This window comes from Fundulus heteroclitus, unplaced genomic scaffold (genome assembly GCF_011125445.2).
Source record: "Fundulus heteroclitus isolate FHET01 unplaced genomic scaffold, MU-UCD_Fhet_4.1 scaffold_59, whole genome shotgun sequence".
Lineage (NCBI taxonomy): Eukaryota > Metazoa > Chordata > Actinopteri > Cyprinodontiformes > Fundulidae > Fundulus > Fundulus heteroclitus.
In genome coordinates this window covers 1,821,900-1,833,347 of record NW_023397022.1, presented here as the reverse complement: position 1 = coordinate 1,833,347, position 11,448 = coordinate 1,821,900, and the positions used below count along the sequence as shown (strand labels likewise).

The window sequence follows — 11,448 nt, the reverse complement described above, 5'->3', positions numbered from 1 at the left end:
CGTTGATTATACTGAAAAGTCTAGATATCAGTGTTTATTTTGCTGAAATGTCACTTTATTCAGTTTGATGCACTTTTATTTTGTATGCAATGACTCTATGTATAGAGATTGAGTTTATTTTCTGTTATTACAGTTTTCACCATTTTGATGAAGACATTAAAACGCTTGAACTGCACCTGGGTCTTCATTCGCGGTTTAACTCTGTGTCACCAACATCTTCTACGTTGAAAACACTAGAGTGAAAAGGCACCATTCGATGATTCATCGCGGTCAAAATGGCTACCAGCAACAAGTCTGCACGCAGTTTCAGGACCGGCCACTCGTCTGGATCAGCAGCGAGCGCTGCCCACACTCGAGCTAAAGCAGAAGCTGCTAAGGTTAGAGCTCTATATGCAAGCAAAGAAGCACAATTGAAAGTGGAAAAAGCACAAAGTGAACTGGAGAAGGCTAAAATAGATGCAGAATTGGAAATGTTAACGTTGCAAAGAGAAGCTGATGCTGCAGTAGCTGAGGCGCAAGTGCTAGAAGAAGCTGAGGCAATACAAGAGGAGTCAGAGAGCAGGAAATCATCAGAAAAAGTCAAATTAGAACGTACAAGTGAATATGTACAATCTCAAAGGGACATTGGACAATCACAGTCTCCTCCAGAAATACCAACCACCTCTCGCCCACAAGTAAGCTCACCTAACACATTTGTAACATGGCATCCCCCAGAAGAAGACAATTTGGAGCCTCCACCCATTATCTTTGAACCCAAGCTTACTAAGGACAATGTTGCTGCCCTGACTAATCACAACATGCCCAGCCAGTTTAGAGGTGAAACCAAATTCAAATTAGAGAAACCAAATACCTCTCTCAACCCATTTAGCTCCCCATTCACGCCTCACTATAACGCACCGGCCAGTATCTCACATCCAGCTGAGCCATTTGCCCAGTATATGGCACGCCGAGATCTCATCATTTCAGGCCTTTACCAATTCGACGATAGGCCAGAGAATTTCAGAGCATGGTACTCTTCATTTGCTAGTGCCACAGCTGAGGTTCAAATCAGTCCCATTCAAGAGCTAGACCTCATGACAAAATGGTTAGGAAAGGAGTCAAGTGACCAGGTAAAACGCATACGCTCTGTATACGTCAACAACCCCACATTAGCCTTGAGCAAAGCATGGGAGAGACTAAATGAATGTTATGCAGCACCTGAAATAATTGAAAAGTCACTTTTCCAGCGATTAGACAGTTTTCCAAAAATTACAGTCAAAGATCACGTCAAACTCCGTGAGCTAGGGGATCTCCTACAAGAGATTCAGGGTGCCAAGGAAGACGGATATCTCCCTGGCCTACTGTATCTGGACACTTCTCGCGGAATCGGCCCAGTCGTAGACAAACTTCCATTTGGACTTCAGGAGAAGTGGATGTCACACGGCTCTCAATACAAGGAGGAAAATAATGGCTGTTTCCCACCTTTTGACTATTTCTGTAAATTCATAAGCAAAGAGGCGAAGAAACGCAACGATCCTAGTTTCAACCAACAAAACAGCCAAACACATTCTAAACCAGAAAAACCTTACTTAAAGAACTTTAATACAGGTAAACCTATAACTGTACACAAAACCGATGTTTCATCCCCCAACAAGGACATTAACAGGAACTGCTCGCTGCATAACAAGCCACACCCGCTCAAAAAATGCAGAACGTTTAGGAACAAACTACTTGACGAAAGAAAGGCCTTCCTCAAAGAGAAAGGAATATGCTTCAAATGCTGCTCTTCAGACACTCATCTTGCTAAGGACTGTAAGGCCACAGTAAAGTGCTCTGAATGTGATAGTACAAGCCACAACACAGTTATGCATCCTGGTCCTCCACCACAAGCTAACAAGGCTCCTCCACCTGCACAAGAGAATGGCGGGGAGGGAGAAAACGGTCCCAACACAGTCAACGTCACAACAAGCTGCACAGACGTGTGTGGTCCAGGTCAGTGGTGTCGTTCTTGTTCTAAGATATGTCTCACATGGGTGTACCCTAAAGGTTACAAGGACAGGGCTATCAAAGCTTATGTAATATTAGACGATCAGAGTAATCGTTCCCTGGCCAGGCCAGAGTTCTTTGAACTTTTTGACATTAAAAACGAACCCTTCTCCTACCACATTAGGACATGCTCTGGTACTGTAGAAACATGGGGTAAAATGGCTGAAGGCTTTCAGATTGAGTCACTAGATGGGTCAGTAGTTATCCCTCTACCTCCGCTTATTGAGTGTCAGGACATCCCCAACAATAGGAGTGAAATCCCAACCCCTAGTGCAGTGCTATACCAGCCTCATCTTCAGCATATAGCCGAGTACATCCCAGAACTAGACCCAAATGCTGAAATACTCCTGCTGCTAGGGCAAGATGTTTTACATGCTCACAAGGTCAGGCAGAGAGTCAATGGCCCCCATAACGCGCCCTTCGCCCAACGCTTAGATCTAGGGTGGGTTGTAGTCGGGGAGGTATGTCTGGGTAATGTTCATAGGCCCACAGTTAGCACTCTCAAAACTGTTGTTCTGGAAAATGGCCGTCCCACAGTTTTCGGTCCATGCGACAGCCTTCTGCAACTCAAAGAAATGTCACACACAAATAGGCCAGGTAAAGCATCTGAACAAACCCTGGGACAGACAGTGTTCAATCGGACGGAAAACGATAATAAACCAGCTCTCTCAATACAGGACACTCTGTTCCTAAAAATAATGGACAATGCTATGTACAGAGACGAAGACAACAGTTGGGTCGCCCCACTTCCTTTCAAAAGAACCGCGCCAGCAATTGCCAAATAACAGAGAGCAGGCAGTCAGTAGGTTCTCATCCGTAAAACGCAACCTAAATAAGAAACCTGATATGCAGGGACAATATTTGGCATTTATGGAGAAGATCTTCTCTAATTGTCATGCAGAAGTTGCACCTCCAGTAAAACAGGGACAGGAGTGTTGGTATCTCCCAACATTCGGAGTCTACCACCCAAAAAAGCCCAATCAGATCAGGATTGTTTTTGATTCTAGTGCCCAGTACACCGGTGTCTCACTCAACAATGTTCTCCTCACTGGTCCCGATCTAAACAACACGCTCATTGGAGTCCTTCTCCGCTTCAGGACAGAGAGCATTGCTGTCATGGCAGATATACAGCAAATGTTCCACTGCTTTATGGTGCGTGAGGACCACCGTAACTTCCTCCGTTGTCTGTGGCATAAGGACAATGATGTAAACAAGGAAGTTATTGACTATCGTATGAAAGTTCACGTATTTGGCAACTCACCATCTCCCGCAGTTGCTGTTTACGGACTACGCAAAGCCATTAAAGCAGGTGCAAAGGAATATGGTGCTGACACAGTCAACTTTGTGGAGAGGCACTTTTATGTAGATGATGGCTTGATCTCTTTGCCCTCTCCTGCTGAGGCTATAGACTTGCTCCAAAGAACACAAGCCTCACTCGCAGAATCCAATCTGCGCCTGCATAAGTTTGCGTCTAACTCACAGACAGTCATGCAGGCCTTTTGCCCCGAAGATTGTGCACCAGTCATTAAAGACCTAGATTTAGGTGGTGAAGAAACAAAATCTCAGCAAAGCCTTGGCCTCATCTGGGAAATAACAACGGACACGTTCACTTACTCAGTAGCTACAACAAACCGTTCACTCGGCGTGGCGTACTGTCGTCTGTTAATAGTGTCTTTGATCCTCTGGGCCTATTAGCACCTGTCACAATCCAAGGAAGAGCTCTACTCAGAGAACTCACTTCAGAAAATTCAGATTGGGACTCACCCCTTCCAGTGGACAAACAAAGTAAGTGGGAAACATGGAGAAATTCCCTTCAGGACCTAAAGGATCTACATGTTCCTAGGACCTACACATCTACCTCACTCAGTCAAGCAACACACAAAGAACTATGCCTATTCTCAGACGCATCAACTAAGGCGATAGGAGCCGTAGCCTACTTGAAAGCAGTTCAAACAGACGGCAAAGTTGAGGTTGGATTCATAATGGGCAAAGCAAAGCTAGCTCCCTTGTCAGAACCTACTATTCCGAGACTAGAACTGTGCGCAGCCGTTTTGGCAGTAGAAATGGCTGATCTCATTCAGGGTGAGTTACATCTACAGTTTGATATAGTACGCTTTTATACAGACAGTAAGGTAGTACTAGGCTACATCTGTAACGAGTCAAAAAGATTCTACACATATGTCCACAACAGAGTACAGCGCATTCGCCAGTCTTCAAAGCCAGGGCAGTGGTATTATGTGCGTACAGAGGAAAACCCAGTAGACCATGCGTCACGGTCCTTGCCAACAGCTCAACTCACAAAGTCCACATGGTTCACCGGACCATCCTTCATACACCGTTCTCCTGTGGAAACAACACATGAAAGCGAAATGTTTGAGCTGATTGAACCAGACAAAGACTCTGAAATCAGGCCACAAGTCAAAACTTACGCCACTCATCTCCAAGTACTAAGCAGTAAACGCTTTGAGAGGTTTTCTACCTTCAAGTCTTTAGTCGGAGCAATAGCAAATCTTGTCCACATTGCAAAATCCTTCAATGGCACTAACCCAAACAGCGTATGCAAAGGCTGGCCCAAATGCCACCTCCCACGTACTCCAGAGGAAATAGCTCAAGCAAAAAACGTTATCCTCAAAGAGACACAAAAGGCTCACTTTCAAAAGGAACTTTCTGCTCTTAACTCTGGAAAGTCAGTCTCAAAACAGAGCCCCCTACAAAAGCTCAGCCCAGTCTTACAGAACGGTCTCATTACCGTTGGAGGCAGACTCAAACACTCCGAAATCGAGAACTTTGAAAAAAGCCCAGTAATTCTCTCTAAGGACCGTCACATCTCCCTTCTGCTCACTCGTCACCACCACGAGTTGGTGAAGCACCAAGGCCGTCATCTGACGGAAGGAGCAATCAGGGCTGCAGGATTGTGGCTCATTGGTGGCAAAAGACTACTAAACTCAGTAATCCACAAATGCATAATCTGCCGCAAGCTGCGTGGAAAACAGGAACAACAACGCATGGCAGACCTACCACCCGAACGCCTCAAAACATGTCCTCCTTTCACCTACGTCGGCCTTGATGTTTTCGGGCCTTGGATTATAACAACAAGGCGTACCAGGGGCGGACAAGCCGAAAGCAAGCGTTGGGCTATCATGTTTACCTGCATGAGTTCGAGAGCTGTGCATATTGAAGTAATCGAATCTCTAGACACATCCAGCTGCATTAACGCCCTTCGCCGTTTCTTTGCACTAAGAGGCCCCGCCAAACAGCTGCTATCCGATCGCGGCACCAATTTCATTGGAGCTTCAAAAGAACTAGGAATGGACAAATCAATGCAAAAATATATATCAGATCAAGGTTGTACCTGGGAATTCAATCCGCCACATGCTTCCCACATGGGAGGCTCTTGGGAGCGCATGATCGGCATTGCCCGCAGAATCCTGGACTCGATGCTACTTCAAAACAAGTTGCAACTGACTCACAAAGTGTTGTCTACATTCATGGCCGAAATCACAGCCATCATAAATGCAAGGCCACTCCTCCCAGTTTCCTCTGATCCAGAAAACCCCTTTATCCTATCTCCCTCAACGCTCCTTACACAGAAATCTTGCCTTTTACCACCCCCTGGAGACTTCCTGGACAAACACCTTTACACCAAACAATGGAGGCAGGTCCAAGCTCTTTCAAATCAGTTTTGGACCCGCTGGAGGCGAGAGTATTTGCCCACACTGCAACAAAGACAGAAATGGACTGTATCCCACAGAAACCTCCAAGTCGGTGATCTAGTTCTGCTTAAGGACAAGCAGGTCACACGGAACAGCTGGCCCATGGCAAGAGTCACTGCCACTTTCCCAGGCAAGGACGATCGAGTAAGGAAGATCGAGATGAAGGTATGGGACCAAGGCTGTGTAAAGACCTTTTTGCGACCAGTTACCGAGGTTATTCTTCTCATGCCAAAGGACTGAATGTATAATGTTTGTTTAGTATAGTGGCCTCAGGAGGCCAGACGGGGAGTGTGTTGCCTTTAAGGCATTTTGTTAAACAAATAAGTTCATGGGTTAAATAAATAATATAAAAAAAAAACGTTTATATGCTGGCAAAAGTGATTAGAAGTTGATCAGATGTATAATTCATAGATTATTTACGTTTTTATTACAAAATATTATCGGTAAAATCTACTTCCGGTTTGCGGTTACGTATTTCCGGTTCCGGGTTTTGGCTGGTAAACAAAGAGGTCCATGTGCGGAGAACAGTATGGAAACTTGAAATCTGATGCCATCCACGCTGAATTATCAGGCAGGAATGCCGTAAGTTGCATTATATCGTTGATTATACTGAAAAGTCTAGATATCAGTGTTTATTTTGCTGAAATGTCACTTTATTCAGTTTGATGCACTTTTATTTTGTATGCAATGACTCTATGTATAGAGATTGAGTTTATTTTCTGTTATTACAGTTTTCACCATTTTGATGAAGACATTAAAACGCTTGAACTGCACCTGGGTCTTCATTCGCGGTTTAACTCGGTGTCACCAACATCTTCTACGTTGAAAACACTAGAGTATTTATTAACAAATTTATTAAGTACTGACATAACAAGCTGAAATATTTTTTTAAATCACAATATTACATTTTCTGATATTTTGCTGTTGCTTCTTAAAGGGGAAGATTCAACATTCCAGAGCACCCCACAAGAGAACTGGAAAAAGAAAATAGAGGCAGCTGAAAGTAAGTACATGAAAATAAACACTGATAGTGGGTGTAATGGGGTTTAGGTTGATGGTTCAGACTCATTTTGACCTGTGCCTTTAGTCAAATGCAGCACTGTATGCCGACACTATACCACATTGTTGAGTTTAGTTGTATTCTGAATTATCACATACTATCTTGTGTTAAAACATTCCAATTATTCAACAATCTGTTTCAAGGGTTTTGTACCTAATTGTTACTGATGTTACACATTTATGCCTTATGTTCATTACCAGACACATAGTTCATGACTTTCATTGTGGTTTTTTATTTCAGAGGATGATGTTTCAATCAACTGCAGCCATGATGAAAGTTTGGACATACATGGTACGTATGATAAGTACTATGAAATGAGCAAATTATGTTTAAAAATGGTCTACAATTCTGATTATCCAAAAAAATTTAAATACTTTTTTCTTATAATAATAACATAACTGCTATTTACAATACTAGACCTTTCTCACTAATAGTAACATCAAAAAGCATAAATTGGGTAAAATGTTTTATCACCAAGTATCTTAATACAGTGAAGTGCTCAGTGCCATATAACAGCTACAAGTCACCAGCTAGAACTTTCCTTTTTTATGAAGGCTCTTTAGAGTGGTTTCCCACCTTGCTCCTCAGAACCCCTGTCCTGCATGTTTTGTCTCCTTGCTGTTGCACACCCGACTTGTATAAATGTTTGATAAACATAGCCTGACCAGCCAGACTCAGTTTCACTGTGCTATACAGCAAGTTTCCTCTTTCCTGATACCGACCAATCACAGGCATGGGTAGGCTTTATATGTTGAGCGACGTGCAGCGCTATAGAATCCTTCAGCCAAAACACACAAGATGGATGCTGCTATGGAGTGTTTGTTTGCTACTGTGCTTTCTTCTGTTTTAAAAGACCTGGGAATGTCCTTAAAACAACTGACATCCCTAAAAGCTTAATTTTTAAGAAAGGTAAAAGTGGAAGTTTTTTTTTTTTTTTAAGTCCCTTCCGCAGTTTCTCTGATCAGTTTACTTTGCGCCTGTTAACCCCACCCCAGTAAAGCCCTCTCTGAAATAATTTCCTGATTAACTTCAGCCTTATTGAAAAGCTAAATGGAGTGGCTAGTGTAAAAAGAGAATGAAATTTTAAAAAGAATTTTAAAATGCAAGGTGAAAAGGTAAATGGAATTAGAAAAAAAAGAATAGATCCTTTTCATTATTTTCATAGTGAAATATATTTATAATTTAGGAATTGTGGTTTATAAATCTCTATTTAGAAATTAGATTTGAAAATAAATGTTCAAATTGCAGTATTTAATAATGAATTAATAAATATAGCTTTAATAATTCTGTTTAAAAAGTGAAATTACAAAAATATTTTGAAATTGGATTTAGAATTGGGATTTAAATGTTAAATTTCAAAAGGTTGTTTTTCTTTTTCAGTGACTCTTATGGTCCGCCATACTGCATGTTCAAATTCCAGTGGCAAATATACCAATATATGGCATTATAACACTTCAGTTGAATTAAATCAGATATGATTGACTTTGTAAGGAACCTAAAGACAAGTTTTTTATTTTTTTAAATTCCATTTTCACCATCAGTTTTAATGCTGTAATTAAAGTGGCTTGGAAGCTGCTTCTATTTTTACCTAGTTTTTACATTTGATTTCTACTCCCACGGATCTTCTGACCTGTTCTCCCTCCAAATGGGATCTGAAGCCAGCAGTGGGATTGTGAGCTCAGATATTGATGGTGAGTTAATAATTTTAATGTTGAAAATAGTTAGGACAGGCTGCACAGTGATGCAGTGGGTAACGCTGTTGCCTTGCAGTAAGAAGGTCCTGGGTTTGAGTCCAACCCTGGGTCTGGGTCTGCATGGAGTTTGCATGTTCTCCCTGTGCATGCGAAAAAGCCCCCCATTTGTTGAAATAGGGGGCTTTTGTTAAATCTTTTAATTCGAGTCAGTCGAGTCCCTCATTGCTGGATAGCCAAAACAGCTTACAAAGTTTCGCACAAAGGAGCTGATACTGGTCCTACTGGGGGTTTAAGGACATCTGATGGCCCTTTCCAGCTGATGGAGTAACTGATTCTCTTGCGTCTGTGCTGGGAAATATAGTTAACCTTTTGGCGAAAACAAAACACACTTCTGCTAATGGCACTTACTTATCTGCCGTCCAGATGGAGTTGCGTAACCTGTGCCACCCCTGTGGGTTCCAGCTATCGCTTTATGCAATCAATGGTGATACTGACCCTAATAAAATATAAAACTACTAAGAAACAGTCTAAATAATTTGGGAAATATGTCTGACAGCCTCCTGCAGCACCATTTCTATTTATGGGGTCCTCATTGTGCACTTGTTAATTTTGATAAAATAAAAAACATCTGAAAAATATGAGCAACCCCCAATCTACTACACATATGATCAGTGCCCGTATTCACTAAGACTAAAAGTAGTTCTTAGTAACATCATGTTAGGAAATATCTTAGAATTTCCCAAACTCGGTGACAAGTTACTCACAAAGCATCTTAGGCTAAAAGTCCTCTTCACTACTAACATTTTGTCAATTTATGAGCTCTTTTAAGGCCTAAGTGTCTTAACATATATGGTGGGGACAAAGCTGTTGCCTGATCCACCACCTAAATAGTGAAGGAAATGGTTACATAAACTTCCTTAACAATCATACAATTACAATATTTAGATGAGATAAACTTTTTTTAGCATCCCAAAAGAGGGAAACTAGTTTCAGCAGCCCGACCGGTTAAAGGTGCAGCTCTACCTAATGTAATTTACCGGACAGATTTGCTGCTGTTCGTTTAATCTTTTTTTCCCTCCATTTCACGTCAGTCATTATGTTGTGACAATCATCAATTTGGCCTCTTGTTTTCATCAGACACTTTTGTTAATCCAGTCTAATCTAGTTCTCGTCACTAGGAGCACATTTTTTTGTGTCTTGTATTATCAACCAAGTACAGCTCTTTAAAGACAATGTCACACCTAGCAACGTGGTCAACCACACCTCCTCACTAAGATAAAATTTTTGCTGCCTCCTTATGTAGAATTGCTCTTGTTTCTGAGTCACTCCTAAATTTAAACTCCTGGGCTCTATTTTTAGGCTAAAATAGGAGCTCTCAGAGAGTGCTTTAATAATCTTTGTAAATATGGGCACTGATAAGTAGTGCAGAAGTTTAAGAGACTTGATATACCCAGAACTGTGGTTCTTGCAATGCCATCAGAGCCTGCTGCTGTTTTATTTGAATTATAGCTTTTAAAGTGTGCAGTCCATCAATTGATGACATTGTCTTGTTCTGTTTTTAATACTACATGATTTGTCTCTTTTTCATTTTAGAGACCCAAAAAAGCAGATGAAACATCGCTGGAGTGAAGCAGAAAAGACTGCAGTGCATAAACACCTGGGAACGTTTATGGCTGAATGCAGAGTACCAGGAATGGGTGACTGCATGCAATGCATAGAAAAAGAGAAAGTCTTGGATCAGAGATCCTGGCAGGATGTGTAGAATTTTGTGTATAACACAATTGTCACTTTGAACATCTCTTTCATAAGTTTTCAATTCAATTTTATTTATTTTTCAATTTTATTTATATAGCGCCAAATCATGAAACATGTCATCTCAAGGCACTTTACAAAGTCAAGTTCAATCATATTATACAGATTGGGTCAGATTATACAGATTGGTCAAAAATGTCCTATATAAGGAAATATATATCTGATATAAATATAATATATTATATATAAGTTTGACACACCTGAGTGAAGTTACCCCCACAAATTCTTTTAATAAAAAATTAAATTGGTGTCAACTGTTTGTGCTACCATAATGCTGTTCCTTTGCTAAATAAGATTTAAAACTTCAACAGAGTTCTTTACCTTCTTCTACTAATAATACAACTAAATAACAACCCTTCTTTAGATAGAAAAATGTATTAATACTAAAATGATCTAATAATTATTAGATTTAATACTAAACAGAACAAGAGAATCATAAAATCCTTACCGCTTCTAGTCACTGGTACACCCTAAAGTGGTGGCACCTCTAGAAATATTTCGTAGGAGTGGCCAGATGGAGCCACTTAAACTCTTGGGGTGGCACTGAAACTAAAAGCCATAATATCAGGATTTTATTCTACTGCTGTAATAAAGCTGCCTGTAGAAAACTATCAAAAAGACTTTAAACGTCGACTAAGATCTTTTGGTTTTTAATGTTTTGTTTTGGATTTTTAATGTTCCTAATGATCTAATGTGCATAGACCAATAACAGTACAGTTAACATTTTCAGTTGAACAACAATTTATTTTTATTGTGTAATTATATTTAGAATAAGGTGTACATTTATTCATATATTGGAAAACAAAACAATTACTAGGGGAAAGTAGATACTGGCAGATACAAATAAAAGTGCGATAGAATCTCAGGAAGAGCGATTGCCTACAATTTACACTGGCCAGTGGGGAGGCTAAGACATGGCACGGGGGGCCATGGCCACCCCTGGCCACCCCCTGGTGGTGCCACTGCTAAAGGTCCTCACTGCAGCAGTCAGAAACTGTTTTTAATACAATGTTTTTTTAAGAATCCCAGGTGACAATTTGAGCTACAGAACCACCTAGTCTTGCATCAATGTCTTTGTAAATGTGATAGAAGAGGTGGCTCTCACTTCCCTGGTTAAAAAACCCGGCCCTCACTCTGATGTTGA

The 11,448-nt window shown here is 41.0% G+C and overlaps 1 protein-coding gene across 8 annotated transcripts; it reads left to right on the top strand.

The window, feature by feature from the left end:
* Nucleotides 1-1,843: 1,843 nt before the first annotated feature.
* On the top strand, nt 1,844-10,296 carry LOC110367407. Of its 8 annotated transcripts, none has more exons than XR_004929884.1 (6): nt 3,657-5,903; nt 6,470-6,574; nt 6,676-6,741; nt 7,039-7,089; nt 8,457-8,489; nt 10,086-10,296. XR_004929884.1 is itself a non-coding variant. In XM_036133187.1 (5 exons), exons 1-5 carry the CDS (start codon nt 1,845-1,847, stop codon nt 10,103-10,105), a joined length of 297 nt encoding a protein of 98 aa, XP_035989080.1. In that variant the 5' UTR covers nt 1,844; the 3' UTR covers nt 10,106-10,296. The 8 variants fall into 8 exon arrangements, 2 of the variants coding, with proteins under 2 accessions (XP_035989080.1, XP_035989081.1); XR_004929885.1 differs by lacking the exon at nt 3,657-5,903 and adding an exon at nt 5,910-6,320; XM_036133187.1 differs by lacking the exons at nt 3,657-5,903; nt 6,470-6,574 and adding an exon at nt 1,844-1,971.
* Nucleotides 10,297-11,448: the final 1,152 nt, after the last annotated feature.

What these genes read in the sequence shown, in the direction of transcription:
- LOC110367407 (XM_036133187.1), top strand. Translation starts at nt 1,845, where the DNA reads ATGCATCCTGGTCCTCCACCACAAGCTAACAAGGCTCCTCCACCTGCA. An exon ending in CACAGACGTGTGTGGTCCAG is followed by an intron (nt 1,972 to 6,675) that starts GTCAGTGGTGTC and finishes TGCTTCTTAAAG; the next exon opens with GGGAAGATTCAACATTCCAG. An exon ending in GAAAATAGAGGCAGCTGAAA is followed by an intron (nt 6,742 to 7,038) that starts GTAAGTACATGA and finishes TTTTTATTTCAG; the next exon opens with AGGATGATGTTTCAATCAAC.